General features: G+C 42.3%; 1 protein-coding gene across 1 annotated transcript; it reads right to left on the minus strand.

Moving 5' to 3' along the window:
• Window positions 1-8,299: 8,299 nt before the first annotated feature.
• On the minus strand, window positions 8,300-9,084 carry LOC109179979. Its single transcript, XM_019329453.1, has 3 exons — window positions 9,001-9,084; window positions 8,815-8,916; window positions 8,300-8,719 (listed from the first exon to the last, which is right to left on the minus strand). The coding sequence occupies exons 1-3, from the start codon at window positions 9,082-9,084 to the stop codon at window positions 8,300-8,302; spliced, it is 606 nt and encodes a 201-aa protein (XP_019184998.1).
• Between the last annotated feature and the right edge of the window lie 11,894 nt (window positions 9,085-20,978).

A 20,978-nucleotide genomic window follows, 5' to 3' on the forward strand; every position in this document is an offset into this window, starting at 1 on the left:
CTTGTGTGTTGATGATTCCTTATATTGATCTTGGTAATTGGTGTATGAATCCATGGGTAATCTTGATGATCTTGATGATAAGAGTGTAACACCCCGAAATTTTCAAAAACTTTTAAAGACTGTATAACAAAGGTAAATGATCATAAATCCCAAAAAGTTTATAAGAATACGGGGTGTTATGCCACACCTGAGCTAGAGAACTCAGGTGCACAGGCTAAATTCTAAACCACAATTAGTATCAATACAAAATCATGGCACGCAGGCCGAAAGGGGGAACTATCTAATCTACGCCCCAAGCTTCTAGCGCGCTCCAGTGATCTACTCGTCTGTGCCTGAAAGCCAAATATATCTGTTCAGCGAGAGATGCTGGTAACCCACTCCAACGCGTTGAAATACATTACATATAGATATATACATAGTTATATGAAAAACCATTTCGAAGCATGAAGATATATCCTAAGAGACTCTAGCTTTCAAAACAGGGAATAGACTCGACAGATAGAACTTAGCACAGACAACGGTCATAATAAAAAATATACACTTCATAAGCATAGGGAAATAGGCAACGCAGATAAACATAAGCACAGTTAATATCCATAACCCAACATATACGATTCCCGGCATAAATCCCAAAGTCACCTCCCGAGACACTCATAACAACAACTCATCCATATCTCATCACATAGCACACTTTGTTGGCACCATAGAACCAATCGCATGCCCATACATGAGCGTCAGCGCATATAGCTCTGACACGGCCCCACAGCACCCTGCCCCTTATCGCAACACAGAGGGGTCATCTGACCGCTCTGTGTTTGATCGAAACCAAACAGTGGACCGCAGCCCAAGAGTATGTCATCTGACCGTAGCCAGGAAATATGAACCGCAACTCATGTAGAAACGTTTGATCGCAACCAAACGGTGGACTGCAGCCCTATATAATATTTATATACCTGACCGATTGCAACCGGCCTAGTTAACAGTCAGTATGGTTCTCAACCCATCCAACTGCCCGTATAACCAATTTGATCGCAACCAAATTGGGGTATCATGCACACATAACACATAGCAAGCACATGCAACCCACATTAACACATTGGGGAGGGGGAGAAAACGTATAACAAAATCTATGCGTGATCCTTCACATACTAAGAATAATCCTAAGGGGTTCATACTTCTTTCACCAAGGTCCATGTGATACCAATTCAACTAGCATGCAATATATAAGACTCATACAACCTACGAACGGTACCCGAAATATCAAACTAGACATAGGCACGATAGACGGAGTCCGTTGGGACACCACGGGGGTCGTGGGAACATCAAACGGGGAAGCCAAAATCCCGAATTGGGGTGCAAACCAGCGGGTAGCCGGTGGGTGAGGGTTCACCCACCGGCGGCAACTATTCCGTGCAGCGGGTGCCCGGCGGGCAGCTGCCCGCTGCCGGCGATGCCACTCTTAGCCGCGGGTAGGTGGCGGGTCCCCTCTCCCCACCTACCCCCCACTGACTCTTCTTCACAAATAAACGCCCCGGGAACCACCGTGGAACCCGGAACCATGCTTTGACACTTTCAAACGTAATCGGCAATAACACGTAGACAATTAACGGGTCCAAAAGCAAGATCATACGGCACATAACCTATCATGATTTTCTAAACATAATTAACACCCGAACATACGAATTCCCACCCAATATACCAAGATTAATACCATACGGGTTCCACGATATAACCTAGGGTTCTAATTATTTTTAAATCAACAAGAACACAATTCATCTTCTAATATCAAGATTCGGTACGAATATCATATAAACATCAAGAACATCACATAATCATCAAGAACATCAAGAACACCATGTAATCATCAAGAACCTCTTATCATCAAGATTACCCATGGAATCATAACACCAATTATCAAGATCATTATAACGAATCATCAACACACAAGAATATGGGGGAAATCCTAAGAGGGGAATCATAGCTATGAAAATAGGTTTTGTTGAGACATGGGTTACCTTTTAACCTTAATTAATTCCTTGGCTATGAAGGGTCTTTCTTGAAGCTTTCTTCTTTCTTGATTTATCCTAGGGGAATTCTTGGAACTTCTTGTGTGGTGAGGGATTATTGTGATGGGGGGTTCTAGTGCCTCTTAAGTCCCATATTTATATATCTAGGAGTCCTAATTAGGAACTAATATTATAAGCTTGCTAATTCTATTTCTTTTAGGGCTAGGGGTTGGGTTTTAGGGGTGAGGGCCCACGGACCATGGTGAGCCTTTTTCCTAATTAATTATTGTAATTTAATTCTTTCTTTTGGGCCATTGGTTAACTGATTAATCGGTTTTAGGGGTCGTAACACGGGGTGTTACACTCTCCCCCCCTTACAAGGGGCTTCGTCCCCGAAGCCCGGTGTGTTAATCCATTCTTTCACCCCTAGGCATCCCGCGTCTTGGCCTCCTGGTTAGGAATGTGGCCCCACGTTTTGCCTTAGCTGGGGTAGACTGGACTCTGGTGGTGTAGTGATAGGAAAGTTTTGGGTCTACCTTGGTCTCCTGCTCCTGAGTTGGACGTTCCGCGAGTGCCCAAGGTGGCCTCGATTGCTGCCACCCTTTGATCTAGTGTGCGTGTCGTACGGATCAAGGATGAGAAACCTTCCTCCATGATTTGGTTTTGCTGGTTGAGTTATGCGAGTATGCGCTCGTTGATCGAGCCCTCGTTTTGCTGACTTGTGATCCCTCCCGATCGTGGGTGTAACGATGGGTTAGGTTCGTCATCCTCCTCCTGGTCCTCATTTCCCTCCAGACCCCCACAATCTTGCATTGCTCGTTTGAGCCTTTTGTTGGAAATGTCCAATCGGTCGACCAATTCTCTTCGCTCGTCCTCGGGTTTGAGGCAAATTTCTTCGAGGGTGAGGTAGTGTCCTCCTTCGGTGTAGTAGATATCATTGCGGCAGAGTTTCTGGGCATTAAAGATCATGTCGTTCGAGGTTTTAACCTCGGTGTGGCTTAGGTCCACCCCCTTCCTTTCCATGATCCAACCTAGGATCATCCCGTAGGGTAGGCTAAGTCGGTTGCTTGTTTTGCAAAACTCCATGTGTTTTAGCATGAGGGCCGGCAGGTGGAACTTGATTTTGTGCTTTAAGAGATAGGCAAAGGTACATTCTAAACTCCCCACGTCCTTGCTCTTATTGTTCGTGGGCAAGAGGCTATCGGTTACAATCATAACCAATATCTTTTGCTCCGCCGATAGCCACTTTCTATGAGGTCGTGTGCCCAGGTGAATCCTTCCTCCTTCTCAAGTAGGTACCCGAGGTAGTCTTTGTACCCCGTGTTTTGGGTATAAATCCACCCGAGGTAGCACCACTGACGACCAAACCGAGAGAACCATTCCGACTCTCGAAGACATGCTAAGAGCCTGTGTGTTAGACTTTCAAGGGACATGGGAAGAACACCTAGACCTCATTGAATTCTCATACAACAACAGCTACCACTCAAGCATTCGCATGGCACCCTACGAAACCCTATACGGACAAAAATGTAGAACCCCCTTATGTTGGGAAGACTTGGTCGAACCAATGACACTAGGGCCCCAATACCTACAAGACACCATAGCAAAGGTCAAACACATCCATGAAAGGATGAAGGCGGCTCAGGACCGCCAGAAATCCTACGCCGACCTAAAGAGAAAACAAGCCGAATTCAACCCTGGAGACAAGGTCTGGTTGAGAATCTCACCCACACGAGGGGTAATGAGATTTGCCAGAAAGGGAAAACTCAGCCCTCGATTTATCGGCCCCTACGAAATCGTGGAAAGAGTCGGGAACCTGGCCTACCGCCTCGCTTTACCCATTGAACTAGAACGGGTACACAACGTATTCCACATATCCCAGTTAAAGAAATACGTGCACGACCCAAGCCACGTACTACAACCCGAGACCGTGGACCTCGACGAGTCACTAGTATACGAAGAAAGACCCGTAAGAATCCTAAACACCAGGACAAGAACCACCCGACGTCGAGCCATAGAAATGGTCAAAGTCCTCTGGACCAATCATGGGACCGAAGAAGCAACATGGGAACTCAAGGGCACAATGAGGGAACGCTACCCCGGACTCTTCACACCAGGTAACCAAGAAGAAGTCGCACGGCAAGGACCAAGCTTCGGGGACGAAGCTTCCTGTTAAGGGGGGGAGAGTGTATCACCCCGTGTTACGGCCCCTAAAACCAATTAATCATTAACCAATTATCCAAAAGAAAGAATTAAATTATAATAATTAATTAAGAAAAGGCCCACCATAGTCCGTGGGCCCTCACCTTTAAAATCCAGCCCCAGCCCAAAAAGGAAGAGAGTTAGCAACCTATAGTACCTAGACCCAAATTAGGACTCTTGGGTATATAAATAGGGAACGTGAAAGGCACCTAGAACTCCCCCACCACAATAATCTCTCACCACACCAAGAATTCCAAGAATTCCCCTAGGAGAAATCAAGAAAGAAGAAAGCTTAAAGGAAGACCCTTCATAGCCAAGGAATTAATTAAGGCTAAGAGGTAACTAATGTCTCAACAAAACCTATTTTCATAGCTATGATTCCCCTCTTAGGATTTCCCCCATATTCTTGTGTGTTGATGATTCGTTATATTGATCTTGGTAATTGGTGTATGAATCCATGGGTAATCTTGATGATCTTGGTGATAAGAGGTTCTTGATGATTATATGGTATTCTTGATGTTCTTGATGATTATATGATGTTCTTGGTGTTTATGTGATATTCCTACCGAATCTTGATATTAGAAGATGAATTGTGTTCTTGTTGATTTAAAAGTAATTAGAACTCTAGGATGTATCGTAGAACTCGTATGGAATTATTCTTGGTATGTTGGGCGGGAATTCGTATGTTTGGGTGTTGATTATTTTTAGAAAAGCATGATACGTTATGTGTCATATGTTCTTGCTTTTTGATCCGTTAATTGTCTACGTGTTGTTGTCAATTGCGTTTGAAAGTATCTAGGCATGGTTTCGGGTTCCACAATGGTTCCCGGGGCGTTTGCTGTGATAAAAGAGTCAGTAGGGGATAGGTGGGGGTAGGGGACCCGCCACCTACCCGCGGCCAATATGGGCAACACCGGCAGCGGGCAGCTGCCCGCCGGGCACCCGCTGCCCAGAATCACGCAGCCGGCGGGTGAACCCTCACCCACCTGCTACCCGCTGGAAAATACCCCACATCGGGATTCCAGCTTCCCCGTTTGATGTTCCCCCGACCCCCGTGGTGTCCCAACGGACTCCGTCTATCGTGCCTATGTCTAGTTTGATATTTCGGGTACCGTTCGTAGGTTGTATGAGTCTTAAATATCGCATGCTAGTTGAATTGGTATCCCGTTGACCTAGGTAAGAGAAGTATGCACCCCTTAGGATTATTCTTAGTATGTGAAGGATCACGCATAGGTTTTGTTATACGTTTTCTCCCCCTTCCCAATGTGTTAATGTGGGTTGCATGTGCTTGCTATGTGATATGTGTGCATGATACCCCAATCCGGTTGTGATCGGATTAGTTATTCCTGTGCTGCGGTTCAGAAGCTGGCTGCGGTCAGACTTACACTCTCGGGCTGCGGTCCACCATTTGGTTGTGATCAATCATTTTACATGAGCTGCGGTTCATATTTCCTGGCTGCGGTCAGATGACATACTCTTGGGCTGCGGTCCACTGTTTGGTTGCAATCAAACTATGATGAGCTGCGGTTCATCGGTCAGTTGTGATCGACCCCTCCGTGTTGCGATACGGGGCAGGGTGCTGCGGGGCCGTGTCAGAGCTATATGCGCTGACCCTCATGTATGGGCATGCGATTGGTCCTGTGGCGCCAACAAAGTGTGCTTATGTAATGAGAAGTGGATAAGATGTTGTTATGTGTGTTTTAACAACGTGATTATAGGATTTATGCTAGCAACTGTATATGCTTGGTTATGTGCTTATTTCTATCTATCGTGCCTGCGCTCTATACTGGAAAACTGTATATGCTTGGTATAACTGTTGACTGTGTTTATCCCTATCTGTCGAGTGTATTCCCTATTTTGAAAGCTAGAGTCTCTTAGGATATCTTCATGCTTCGAAATGGTTTTCGTATGTCTATGTATATGTCTATATGTATCGTATTTCAACGCGTTGGAGTGGGTTACCAGCATCTCTCGCTGAACAGATATATTTGGCTTTCAGGCACAGAAGAGTAGACACTGGAGCGCGCTAGAACCTTGGAGCGTAGAAGTAGTTAATTTCCCTTTCGCCCTGCGTGCCATGATTATGTAGTTACATTATTGAGGATATTAGTTAGTTAGCCTGTGCACCTGAGTTCTCTAGCTCAGGTGATGCATAGCACCCCTTACTCTTCGTATTATGTTTTAGGAATAAATGAGATTTCACCTTTATTATATAAGCTTCAAAAGTTTCAAAATTTCGGGGTGTTATACTTGATGCCTGGCGCTGCCCCGATCTCGAAACCACCCTACAGACTGGCGCCAAAAGAAATGAAGGAACTGAAAGCACAACTTCAGGAGTTACTAGACAAAGGATACATCCGTCCCAGCACCTCACCATGGGGAGCACCAGTACTATTCGTTAAGAAGAAAGATGGGAGCATGCGTCTATGCATCGACTACAGGGAACTGAAACAAGTTACAATAAAGAATAAGTATTCTCTTCCCTGAATTGATGACTTGTTCGACCAACTTAAAGGAGTAGGGCTGTTCTCAAAAATTGATTTAAGATCCGGGTACCATCAGATAAAAGTGGCCGACCCAGATATTTAGAAAATAACTTTTCGAACCCGCTACGGCCACTACGAATTCACGGTAATGCCCTTCGGACTCACCAATGCGCCCGCTATATTCATGGACCTCATGAACCGAGTATTCCGGCCCCACCTAGATGACTTCGTCATCGTGTTCATCGACGACATCCTGGTATACTCCCGAAACAAGGAGGAACATGAAAAGCACCTCCGCAGAACCTTGCAAACCCTGAGGGAACACCAGCTATACGCCAAATTCTCCAAATGCGAATTTTGGAAGGACAACGTGGACTTCTAGGGTCACGTGATAACCAAAGAAGGGATCAGGGTGGACCCAACCAAAATCCACACCGTCATAGAATGGCCCACACCGAAATCACTTTCGGATGTCAGAAACTTCCTAGGGTTAGCAGGCTATTATAGGAGGTTCGTACCGAATTTTACCAAGATAGCTCAACCCCTCACTAAACTCATGAAAAAGGAAACCCCCTTTCGATGGGAAGACAACTGCACCTCAGCCTTTCAAGAATTGAAAGAAAAGTTGACCACAGCACCCGTCCTAGCCCTTCCCTCTGGAATGGAAGGATTCGAAGTTTTCAGTGACGCCTCCAAAAAGGGACTGGGTTGCGTACTAATGCAAAGAGCCAAAGTAATAGAATATGCATCCAGGCAACTCAAAACCCACCAAGAAAACTACCCCACACACGACCTCGAGCTAGCTGCCATCGTCTTCGCCTTGAAAATTTGGAGACATTACCTAAACGGAATTTCCGTCGCTAAATAGTAAAAATCCGTCGCTAAAGTATTTAGCGACGGATTAGCGACGGAATTCGTCCGTCACAAAAACCCTCCTCGCTAAAAGTTAGCGAGACAATTTATTTTCCGTCACTAGGCTTAGCGACGGAAATTTCCGTCGCTAGCCGAAATATATCCGTCGCTAAACTCCTTACGACGACAGATCCGAAGAGGACTATTGCGAGCAAATACCAACAGAATAGCCCGTCGCCATAATTAGCGACGGAAATTCCGTCGTGAAAGCAACAACAATTCCGTCGTTAAATTGCTACTACTATGCTCCGGCGACGAGATTTACAACGACTTAGCTACGGATTTTTCCGTCGCTAAATATAGCGACGGACGTGACCGTCGCTACCGTCCGTCGTTATATTAACGACGGAAATTATCCGTCGCTATTCTTTTATTATTATTTGAATTGAATTTAATTTAACTACAACTTAGTGACAGAAATATCCGTCGCTAAATTTAACTACGGATTTTTCAGTTGCTATTTCGTTACATTACTACCAAATTTGTCCGTCCCTAAATTTTGAAAATTAATAAAACAATTATGCCCGTAATTAATATTAGAAACATGCATTAAACCTATAATATAGTACTTGAATAATATAATTATAAAATATACTATATTAAAAAGCATTCAAAGTGAATAGCAACAACAAAAGTGTTGTATTATAATGATACATCATTAGAACCAGTACCAAATATATTAATAAACATAATCTAATCATCTCCTAAGGTTTCATCATTTGAATTAGCCGAATGTTGAGCTTGAGTACTTGGATTGGATAACATGCCATTGCGACGCAACTCATCCATCAAACTTGCAATTTGAGCTTGCATTTGAACCTGCATTTGAGTTCTTTCAGCTTGTAGTTTAGCTTCCATCTCAACTCGCATGGTATCTAACTGTTGGTTCACCATATCCTTCATTGCCTCTTGTTGAAATTGTGAAGTAGCAGATGAACTACAACTATTCCTGCTGATAAATGTAGATAATGACTTGGACCCTAAGCCATAGATACGCTGTTTTTTTACCCCACCAACAACATCCACATACATCTGTGACATGTCTATAACTGGTAGCTCAGTTGACCCTTCCGCCTCTTGCATTGTAGCATCACGTCGTATTTGTATTTCGTCCTACAATTAAAAACATATACAAAATAAGACAAATATATAAAGGCATATTTGAATTTTATCAATTTAACAATATACGGTTGTTAGGTTATACTTACAGCGATTCTCTTTGACCTCTCATCAACGAACGTACCATCTTTCTTTTGGTCCGTATGCTTAAAGCACTCAAACAGATCAGGCTCTTTTTGAAGTGTTTCCCGCTATTAAACAAGCACAAAGAATTAAATGATGCTTAAATCCGTAAAATATATACAAATAATAAATTTTTATGTTAAATGTATTACCAGTGTGTGAAAGTGCTTAATAGATGATCTAGATCCTCCGGTATGTCGAGAACATCCCGTACCAGGTCCTGCTACCTCACTCATCCTATTTTTGCGTTGTTGTTCAGATTTAGCTTTCACTTCAGGCCTATCCTAGTATGCCTCCCAAATGCGCCATGTATCTTCATGTACAAAATCTGGCTTCCAAGATGAAGTCTGATTCTTCTTGGTCCTGGAGACCATATCTGTATAGCTAAGATGCATTGGACAAAGTTACTAACATAAATTAAATAACATTCTAGCTTCAAGCTTCAAGAATGAACCACACTATTTTCAAAAACATATCGTGAATTTACCTTAAATTCTTCAAAGTATGATTCCTTGTATTCATTAGACACATTCTTCTAAGTATACCCGTCAGGGTAGATCCATTGCTTCAATATTTTTGTAATTGTAGCTGAACATGTGTTAGAAGGCATTAACCTATACATATATAAAAGATTAATAAAGATAAAAAAAAATAATATACACATAAATGTAAATATAATAACACATTTTTACCTCCTAACCTCTACATGAACAATAGGCAAATCACAAGCAGTAGATGGTCCTGCAACTGATGAAGATGTGGGTGGAGTAGTAGTGTCTGAAGGTGGTGGAATCGGCAAGTCAGGTGGTGAACCAATAGAAGCAGGTGACACAATAGCTGGAGATACTATAGCAGGAGGAGGTGCCACAAGAGAAAGAAGTGCAGACGATAATGGGCTAGAACTCGGAACTGTAACCGATGCACCGCGTCCACGTCCTCTTATGCGTCCAGCTCTACTACCACCTCGTGTCATCTAAAATAAAATAAAATTAAATATTATAAAATTAAATAACATATAAATATAACATGTCCATTTACTATGTAATAATAAAATATTATAAAATTAAATTGTAACACCCCGTGTTACGACCCCTAAGATCAATTAAATCATTTAATCAATTACCCAAAAGAAAGAATTAAATCACAATAATTAATTAGGAAGGCCCACCATAGTCCACGGGCCCTTATCTCTAAACCCAATCCTTAGTCCCAAAAGAAATAGAACTAGCAAGCCCATAATATTAGTTCCTAACTAGGACACCTAAATATATAAATAGGGGACTTAAGGGGCACCTAGAAACCCCCGACCACAAGAATAACGCCCACCACCCCAAAGAGCTCCAAGAATCCCCCTAGAAGAAATCAAGAAAGCAAGAAAGCTTAAAGAAAGACCCTTCATAGCCAAGGAATTAATTAAGGCTAAGAGGTAACCCATGTCTCAACAAAACCTATTTTCATAGCTATGATTTCCCCCGTAGGGTTTCCCCATATTATTGTGTATTGATGATTTGCGATATTATTATTGATGATTGATGGGATAATTCCATGGGTGATCTTGATATTGGGAGATTCTTGATAATTATGATGTTCTTGATGATTATGTGGAGTTCTTGATGTTTATATGTCATTCTTAATAATTGTATATGCTTATGTGTTATTTGCACCGAATCTTGTAATTGGAGGAGGAATCGTATTCTTGTGGGTATAAAAGTGATTAGAACCCTAGGTTGTATCGTATGATATCATTCTTGGTGTATCGGGTGGGAAATTGCATGTTTGGGGTGTCGATTATATTAGAAAAGCATGATAGGTTATGTGCCGTACGTTTCTCGTATTTGATCCGTTAATTGACTACGTGTTGATCGTTAATTGCGTTGTAAAGTGTCTAAGCATGGTTTCGGGTTCCACAATGGTTCCCGGGGCGTTTTTGTGATGAAAAGAGTCAGTGGGGGGTAGGGGACCCGCCACCTACCCGCGGCCAAGTCGGGCAGTCCCGGCAGCGGGCAGCCGGCGGGCGGGCAGCTGCCCGCCGGGCATACCCCAACCCGGGATTTCGGCTTCCCCGTTTGATGTTTCCCCGACCCCCGTGGTGTCCCAACGGACTCCGTCTATCGTGCCTATGTCTAGTTTGGTATTTCGGGTACCGTTCGTAGGTTGTATGAGTCTTATATATTGCATGCTAGTTGAATTGGTATCCCGTTGACCTAGCTGAAAGGAGTATGAACCCCTTAGGACTATTCTTAGCATGTGAAGGATCACGCATAGGTTTTGTTATACGTTTCCTCCCATTCCCAATGTGTTAATGTGGGTTGCATGTGCTTGCTACGTGTTATGTGTGCGTGTCACCCCGAATTGGTTGAGATCAATCGGGCTATACGGGTAGTCGGGTGGGCTGAGAACTATACCGGCTGTTAACCAGGCTGGTAGAGACCGGTCAGGTATATAAATATTATATAGGACTAAGTTCCACTATACGGGCAGTCGGATGGGCTGAGAACCATACCGGCTGTTAACCAGGCTGGTAAAGACCGGTCAGGTATATAAATATTATATAGGACAAAGGTCCACTATACGGGCAGTTGAATGGGTTGAGAACCATCCTAACTGTTAACCAGGCTGGTAAAGACCGGTCAGGTATATAAATATTATATAGGACAAAGGTCCACTATACGGGCAGTTGAATGGGTTGAGAACCATCCCAACTGTTAACCAGGCTGGTAGAGACCGGTCAGGTATATAAATATTATATAGAACTGCGGTTCAATAGTCGGTTGCGATCGGCTCCTCTGTAATGTGAGACGGGGCAGGGTGCTGCGCGGCCGTGTCAGAGCTATATGCGCTGACCCTCATGTATGGGCATGCGATTGGTCCTGTGGCGCCAACAAAGTGTGCTATGTGAATGGGATATGGATGAGTGTGTTTATGATTATATTGGGGGATGTGACTATGGGATCTATGCTGGGGATTGTTTACATTGGGTTATAATTATTAATTGTGCTCAGCTTTATCTGTCTTGCCTGTGGAGGATTGTATACGCCTGTTATAACTGTTGCTTGTGTCTAGCCTTATCTGTCGAATCATTCCCGGTTTTAAAAGCTAGAGTCTCGTAGGATATATCTTCATGCTTCAAAATGGTTTTTGTATATCTATCAATATCTCTATATGTAATGTATTTCAACACGTTGGAGTGGGTTACCAGCATCTCTCGCTGAACAGATATATGTGGCTTTCAGGCACAGAAGAGTAAGTCACTGGAGCGCGCTAGAACTTGGAACATAGAAGTAGTTAGTTTCCCCTTCGGCCTGCGTGCCATGTTCACACATTTACATTATTGAGGCATTAGTTAGTTAGCCTGTGCACCTGAGTTCTCTAACTCAGGTGTGACATAGCACCCCGTACTCTTGTATTCTGTTTTTGGGATTTAATAAGATTTCACCTTTCTTTCATAAGTTTTAAATATCCTGAAAATCTGGGGTGTTACATAAATAACATATAAATATAACATGTCCATTTACTATGTAAACTATGTAGTAACTATCAATACCGTTATCACTATCTCCTATTACTGAACCTCCACTTGAGTCATCTATTTCTTCCTCTAACTCAAGTTCATCTTCGATGTCACCATGTTCGCCATCAAATTCTACCACCCCACCATTTCGGTCATTTAAACACAAAGGATCTTCATCTATTTGCATGAGATCATGATTATCGGTAGTTTCCTCTTGAAATGGTGCAGGTATTTGTGATTCTTCAGTAGATGTAGATGATTCAGCAACTACTATTTCAGATATTGCTTTAATTTTGCAAACAGCCCACCAATCAAGTTTGTCCCAACGCAAACTTGGCTATGTACAATAATAAACTTGAGCGGCTTGCATTGCTAGAACGAATGGTTCATAGCGATTAAATCTACGCTTATGATTAACTTCAACAAGTTTATACTCAGAATGAACCTTCATGCCCACACTTGTTGGGTCAAACCACTCACACTTAAATAATATTGTCCTCTTGATTGGTAAGCCAGGGTACTCTACTTGTAGAATTTCTACCAATCGACCATAATAATCACTTTCATCTACACTATAGTTTGTACCTTTTATACAAACTCCACTATTCATTGTTTCTTTAGCTCTACCATAACAAATGGTGTGAAATTTAAAGCCATTCACATAATACCCTGAATAGGTATTAACGCATCTTAGTGGCCCTTTTGCAAGATCCTTTATAAATTTGTTTGAAATGTTATTTGAAGGATCATGTGCCTGTATAATACATAATATAAGTGTTAAAGTTTATTAAATAATTTGAAGTTTAATATACATAATATATATACAAGTCTTACATAGTCATTGAACCAATTTGCAAATTCATTTTCCAATTTACCATCAATGGTAGTACTGGAAATGTTTGGTTGACTCCTCTTTAACTCGTCAATATAAACCCTTAAAAAAAATAAGTGGGTTAACATTTATAACACATTGCATAAGAAAATTGAACAGAAGTGAATTCTTACTCCATAAATGACTGCACTTCTGAACAATTTAATAACACATAGGTTTAAGCAGCTTTATATTCTTCTTCTGTCATATATCTCGCTTTTGCTTTACCAAATGCTCGACCCAGATACTTCAATATAGAAAGAGTTTCTTCATGTTCGTCACCTACATATTCACTACTATCTGTATTTCGAGGCACGTTTCTGTGCTTCGTGCTAACATGGTCCTCAAAATAGTATGAACAGAACAGAACGATGATGCTTCTTCCACCAAATATGCATTGGATATAGAGCCCTTGACTTTCGCTTTATTTTTGACATTATTTTTCAATTTTGGAAGGTATCTAAACACAATTGACATATATTAGTGACATTGTTATTATATGTTTGGAAACATATAAAACAACTAATACAAATTATACCTCTCAAATGGATACATCCACCTATATTGAACTGGACCAGCAATCTTTGCTTCAAAAGCTAAGTGGATTGGTAAATGCTCCATAGAGTCGAAGAAACTAGGTGGAAATATACGTTCAAGTTTACATAGAATGAGAGGTATGTCATTCTCAAGCTTCGTCATTTCCTCAACTGCAATTGTAGTGGAAGTAAAGTTCTTAAAGAATAAACTCAACTCCATAAGAACTTTCCAATAGCGGGAGCAACTCACGAAATGAAATTGGTATTAACCTCTGCATAAACACATGACAGTCGTGGCTTTTCATACCAAACAACTTCAACTTCTTCATATCTACACATCGACTCATATTCGATGCATAGCCATCAGGAAATTTGAGATTCCTAACCCATTCACACAATGCTTCCCTTGCCGGTTTGTCAAGTGTGTAACAAGCTTTAGGGAACTTTCTGGTCACAAGGTTTTGCTTCAACTCATGCCGCCGACAATAATCATTCAGCTCTTCTCTAGATTTATATGTGTCCTTTGTTTTTCCAGTAACATCCATTACTGTGTTGAACAGTTATCAAACACATTTTTTTCTATACACATGACATCCAAATTATGTCGTACCAAGTGTGAACTCCAATACGGCAAATCCCAAAAGATACTTCGCTTTTTCCTACCGCAAGTTTTGGAAATGAATCCATTAACTTCAGCTGCATCCAATTCAGTGACCTACTTAAGGCCTAAAGTCTCAATCTCTGCAAGGATATCATATCCTGACCGAACAGGCGGTGCCTCAGTTGTAACCGCTCTGTTCTTAAAGAATGCGGTCTTATTCCTGCGAAATGGATGATTCGGTGGCAAAAATTTTCGATGATTGTCAAACCACGATTTCTTACCACTGTGTTTTAGGGTGAAGGCATCCGACTTGTCCATGCAATACAGACAAGCTAACCTCCCAGGAGTGCTCCACCCGGATAACATCAAATATGCAGGAAAATCACTAGCTGTCCACATAAGGGCAGCTCACATCTGAAAATTTTGCTTCTTTGAAATATCATATGTTTGAACACCGACTTCCCATAATTGATTTAACTCCACAATAAGCGGTTGTAAAAAAACATCAATCTTCTCTTTTGGATTTTTTGGACCTGGAACCAATACGGTCAAGAACATATACTCCTCCTTCATAAACATCCAAGGAGGCAAGTTGTACGTTGTTAGTATCACAGTGTGACACCCCAAAAATCCACATTTCAATCCATGGATTAATTGAGTAATTAATCCTATTTCATTTGAGGAATTAATTCCTAAAATCCTGATTTTTAATACTCAAGGACTAGTATTTGACTAGTAAACCTTTAAGTTGTGTTGTACCTTGTGCTTTGAGGGGAGTCCCCTTGTTCCTTACACTTTCTAAAGGTTAGTAAGGGTATTCTTGTCTTTTCACCAAGAGTCAGTATTGTAACCTAACCTAGAAGACTTCTTCATGTCATTCCTTACAATTCTTAGAAATTAGCTCTACCTTCTCTCTAGAAAAGAAGTGTAGCTTATTCTCCAAGCCAAGTTAAGACCCTTGTCAAGATTCCAAGTTTTGCTTCCAAGATTCAACCTTTCACCTATTTGGGCATCTAGGAGGGTAAGATCTAAATTTATCTTGTCTTTTAGGTTCCATCTTAGTTGTCTTTTTCTTAAAGGTAGGATCTTTATGATCTTTTGGTTTAATCTTGAAGTGGGTTTGGAAAGTAAGCCTTGTTGGGAGCTTGTTGTGGTGTAAAGTGAAGTCTTTTGGTCTACAAGAGGTAACCCATGTTCTACAAAACCTATTTTACTTACCTATATGTGATTTCTTGGATTCTACTTGTGTTTTACTATGAAATGTGAGGGTTTATGCATTTGTCCTGTGATATTGCATATCTAGAACTTGTGTTTAGGCTTCCTTTGTGCCATTGCTTGGCATTTTCCATGGTTCAAGCCATTTTGTTGTATTGGGTGAGATTTGGCATGTTTTGAACTTGAATTTGTGTTTGGAGAAGAAAATCCCCGAAGGGATTTGTTGTGGAACAGGAATGTTCCCGCGGGCGGAACGGCGGGCGGGGCACCAACCGCTGGCCTACCCGCGGGTACAACACCCTGTGGGAAAGTGTTCCCGCGGGCGGAACCACGGGTGAGGCACTACCTGTGGGTCCACCTGCGGGTACAGGAGTGGAGTTGGATCGGGATTTGTTCCCCGTGATTCGTTTGCTTCGGTATTTGGTCTTTTGACTTCCCGTTGTTCTTTTGTGGAACTATTTGAGCGTCTTCATGATGTTTCGTATGTATAGAACTATATGGTAGGTATCCATGTAGGACTTTGGTGTCTTGAATCGTGCTAAGTGTTCAACATTGTGTTTCGTTGGACCGAGAGGTGTCTGTTGTTTGTACCTTCCGTTTGTGTTGTTAGTAGGTATCCCCGTTGTTAAGCATGCTAGTTTATTGTCTTAATGCTAGCGTGTGTGTTGTTTGTACCTTCTGTTTGGTGGATGATAACTTGTGTTATTCATCGTTGTTGTCATCTCACAATCATCAAGATCATATCATCAATATCATAAACGATTCATCAAGACACAAGTGTAGAGAGGAAGCCAAAGAAGATAATTATAGGATTCTTACGAGTTTTTCTTCGTAAGTTAGTCTGTCGTCGAGGCCCACGACCTCGGGTTGTAGCACGTGGCTTGGATCGTGTATATATTTCTTTAGTTGGGATATGTGGAATACGTTGTGTACCCGTTCCAGTTCGATGGGTAGGGCGAGGCGGAAGGCCAGGTTTGAGTTTCCCTTTCCTTCCAAACCTCATTACCCCTCGTGTGGGCGAGATTCTTAACCAGAATTTGTCTTCGGTGGTGAACTCGGCTTGTTTTCTTTCTAGGTCGGCGTAGGATTTTTGGCGGTCTTGGGCGGCCTTCATTCTTTCTTGTATGTGCTTGACTTTAGCTATGGTGTCTTGTAAGTATTGGGGTCCTAGTGTTACTGGGTCGACCATGTCTTCCCAACATAGGGGGGTTCTACATTTTTGGCTGTACAGAGCTTCGTAGGGAACCATGCGAATACTCGCGTGGTAGCTGTTGTTGTAGGAGAACTCGATGAGGTCTAGATGTTCTTCCCATGTCCCTTGGAAATCTAACATGCAGGCCCTTAGCATGTCTTCCAGAGTCTGAATGGTTCTCTTGGTTTAGCCGTCAGTAGTGGGGTGGAAGGCAGTGCTCAGATTCAGCTGTGTCCCTAGGGCTGTTTGTAGGGACTTCCAGAATTGTGAGAGGAACCTGGGATCCCTATCTGACACAATGTTTTGGGGGATTCCGTGGTATTTTACTACTCGGTTCAGGTAGGCCCGGGCTAGTTGCGTCATGGTCCATGTTTCTTTCATAGCAATGAACCGTGCTGTCTTGGTTAGCCGGTCCACTATTACCCAGATTTTATCCTTGCCGGTTGGTTTTGTGGGCAATCCCCCAACGAAATCCATGGATATGGAGTCCCACTTTCCTTGTGGTATCTCCAGGGGTTGGAAGAGTCCTTTGGGTTTGCATCGTTCGGCCTTTACTCTTTGGCAGTTCAGACATTTGCCCACGAAGTCTGCGACTTCATTTTTCATGTTGGGCCACCAAAACATCTTTTTCACATCTTGGTATAGTTTGTCGCCTCCAGGGTGCACTGAGTATGGGGAGTTGTGTCCTTCTTTCAGGATTCGTTGCTTTAGGTGGGGGTGTGTTGCGGGCACACACCACCTCCCTTGATAGCGGAGGCTGCCATCTTCACATATTTCGAAGGGTCCGCTCTTTCCTTGAGTTAGGGCGACTCGAATTTTATTTAGTTCTGGGTCTTGATGCTGTCCGGCCTTGATTTCTTCGAATAGCGTGGGTATGACTCTGACATTGAATAGGTGGATCTCAGAATTAGTTTGTCCTTGCTCTACTACCTCCAAGTTCAACTTCTGGAAGTCCTTGTATAGCTGGTCAGGCAGGATCCAGGTGGTGTTGAGGGAGTGGTTGGTCTTTCGACTTAAGGCATCTGCCACAACGTTAGCCTTGCCCTCATGGTACTAGATCTCTAGGTTGTAATCTTTTATAAGTTCCAACCACCTTCGTTGTCGCATGTTTAGGTCTTTCTGGGTGAAGATGTACTTTAGGCTTTTATGATCCGTGTAAATCTTGCATTGTACTCCGTATAGGTAATGTCTCCAAATTTTCAGGGCGAACACGATGGCGGCTAGCTCGAGGTCGTGTGTGGGGTAATTTTCTTCTTGGGTTTTGAGTTGTCTAGATGCGTATGCTATTACCTTGCCTTTTTGCTTTAGTACGCATCCCCGCCCCTTTTTGGAGGCGTCGCTGAAGACTTTGTGTAACACCCAGTGTTACGGCCTTCATTCCCGGATTAATTATTTAATTAATCCCGTTAATAATAATTAAATATGATTTAATTCTGGTAGGTTTCCCTTTAATTAATTAATAAAGGCCCACCATGAACCGTGGACCCTTGCCTAAATTAGAGTCTTAAGCCTACTAAGAATAAAGAAAGTAAACCTTTTACTATTCAGATTATGATTAGGATTCTCTTTAATTAATTAATATGGTCCACTATGGACCATGGACCCTTATCCCTAAAACAAGCCCCTAGTCCTTTAAGGAATAGAATTAGTAAACCCATACCATTCAGGCCCTAATTAGGAGTCTTAAATATATAAATAGGGATATAGGAGGCACCTAGACCTTCCGCCACGACAATCCCTCACCACACTAGAAGTTCCAAGAATTCCCCTATGAGAAATCAAGAAAGAAGAAAGCTTCAAGAAAGACCCTTCATAGCCAAGGAATTAATTAAGGCTAAAAGGTAACCCATGTCTCAACAAAACCTATTTTCATAACTATGATTCCCCTCTTAGGATTTCCCCCATATTCTTGTGTGTTGATGATTCGTATAATGATCTTGATAATTGGTGTTATGATTCCATGGGTAATCTTGATGATAAGAGGTTCTTGATGATTATATGGTGTTCTTGGTGTTCTTGATGATTATATGTTGTTCTTGATGTTTATATGATATTCCTACCGAATCTTGATATTAGAAGATGAATTGTGTTCTTATTGATTTAAAAATAATTAGAACCCTAGGTTATATCATGGAATTCGTATGGTATTATTCTTGGTAGATTGGGTGGGAATTTGTATGTTTGGGTGTTGATTATGTTTAGAAAAGCATGATAGGTTATGTGCCGTATGTTTCTTGATCTTGATCCGTTAATTGTCTACGTGTGTTATCAATTGCGTTTGAAAGTGTCTAAGCATGGTTCCGGGTTCCACGGTGGTTCCCGGGGCGTTTATTTGTGAAGAAGAGTCAGTGGGGGGTAGGTGGGGTTAGGGGACCCGCCACCTACCCGCGGCTAAAAGTGGCATCGCCGGCAGCGGAATAGTTGCCGCTGGCGGGCAGCCGGGGGGTGCACCCTCACCCACCGGCTACCCACTGGTTTGCACCCTAATTCGGGATTTTGGCTTCCCCGTTTGATGTTCCCCCGACCCCCGTGGTGTCCCAACGGACTCCGTCTATCGTGCCTATGTCTAGTTTGATATTTCGGGTACCATTCGTAGGTTGTATGAGTCTTATATATTGCATGCTAGTTGAATTGGTATCCCGTTGACCTAGGTGAAAGAAGTATGAACCCCTTAGGATTATTCTTAGCATGTGAAGGATCACGCATAGGTTTTGTTATACGTTTTCTCCCCCTTCCCAATGTGTTAATGTGGGTTCCATGTGCTTGCTATGTGTTATGTGTGCATGATACCCCAATTTGGTTGCGATCAAATTGGTTATACGGGCAGTTGGATGGGTTGAGAACCATACTGAATGTTAACCAGGCCGGTTGCGATCGGTCAGGTATACAAATATTATATAGGGCTGTGGTCCACCGTTTGGTTGCGATCAAACGTTTCTACATGTGCTGCAGTTCATATTTCCTGGCTGTGGTCAGATGACATACTCTTGAGTTGCGGTCCACTATTTGGTTGCGATCAAACTATGATGAGCTATGGTTCATCGGTCGGTTGCAATCGACCCCTCCGTGTTGCGATACGGGGCAGGGTGCTGCGGGGTCGTGTCAGAGCTATATGCGCTGACCCTCATGTATGGGCATGCGATTGGTCCTGTGGCGCCAACAAAGAATGCTATGTGATGAGATATGGATGAGTTGTTGTTATGAGTGTCTTGGGAGGTGACTTTGGGATTTATGCCGGGAATCGTATATGTTGGGTTATGGATATTAACTGTGCTTATCTTTATCTGCCTTGCCTGTTTCCCTATGCTTATGAATTGTATATGCTTGATTATGACCGTTGTCTGTGCTAAGCTCTATATGTTGAGTCTATTCCCTGTTTTGGAAAGCTAGAGTTTCTTAGGATATATCTTCATGCTTCAAAATGGTTGTTGTTATGTTGAGGTTAGAGTTCTTGATGCCAATCTATCCGTTTGTTGACCTCTTGCCTATCCTTGAATTCGTAATGTCTTTCTCACTGCCTTGGAACCTTGTAAGAACTTTTGGAGTTTTTGACCAAAAGGGATATTCTTGGACTTCTTGTCACAATTTTGTTTCCTTGTTACCTTTCGTTCTTAATTCGTTGTACCCAAGTTTCGGGGACGAAACTTCTTTGAAGGGGGAGAGGATGTGACACCCCAAAAATCCACACTCCAAACCATGAATTAATTGAGTAATTAATTCTATTTCTCTTGAGGAATTGATTCCTAAAATCCTGATTTTTGATACTCAAGGACTAGTATTTGACTAGTCAATCTTTAAGTGGTGTTGTACCTTGCGCTTTGAGAGGAGTTCCCTTGTTCCTTACACTTTCTAAGAGTTAGTAAGGGTATCCTTGTCTTTTCACCAAGGGCTAGTTTTGTAACCTAAACCTAGAAGACTTCTTCATTTCATTCCCTTACATTTCCTAGAAAATATCTCTACATTCTCTCTAGAAAACAAGAGTAGCTTGTTCTTCAAGCCAAAAGAAGCATTTGTTAAGATTCCAAGTTTTGCTTCCAAGATTCAATCTTTCCTCTATTTTGGCATCTAGAAGGGTAAGATCTAAGCTTGTCTAGTCTTTTTGGTTCCATCTTAGTTGTCTTTTCTTAAAGGTTGGATCTTAATGATCTTTTGGTTTGATCTTGAAGTGGGTTTGGCTAGTGAGCTTAGTGGAGAGCTTGTTGTG

This window comes from Ipomoea nil, unplaced genomic scaffold (assembly GCF_001879475.1).
Source record: "Ipomoea nil cultivar Tokyo-kokei standard unplaced genomic scaffold, Asagao_1.1 scaffold0982, whole genome shotgun sequence".
Taxonomy (NCBI): Eukaryota; Viridiplantae; Streptophyta; class Magnoliopsida; order Solanales; family Convolvulaceae; genus Ipomoea; species Ipomoea nil.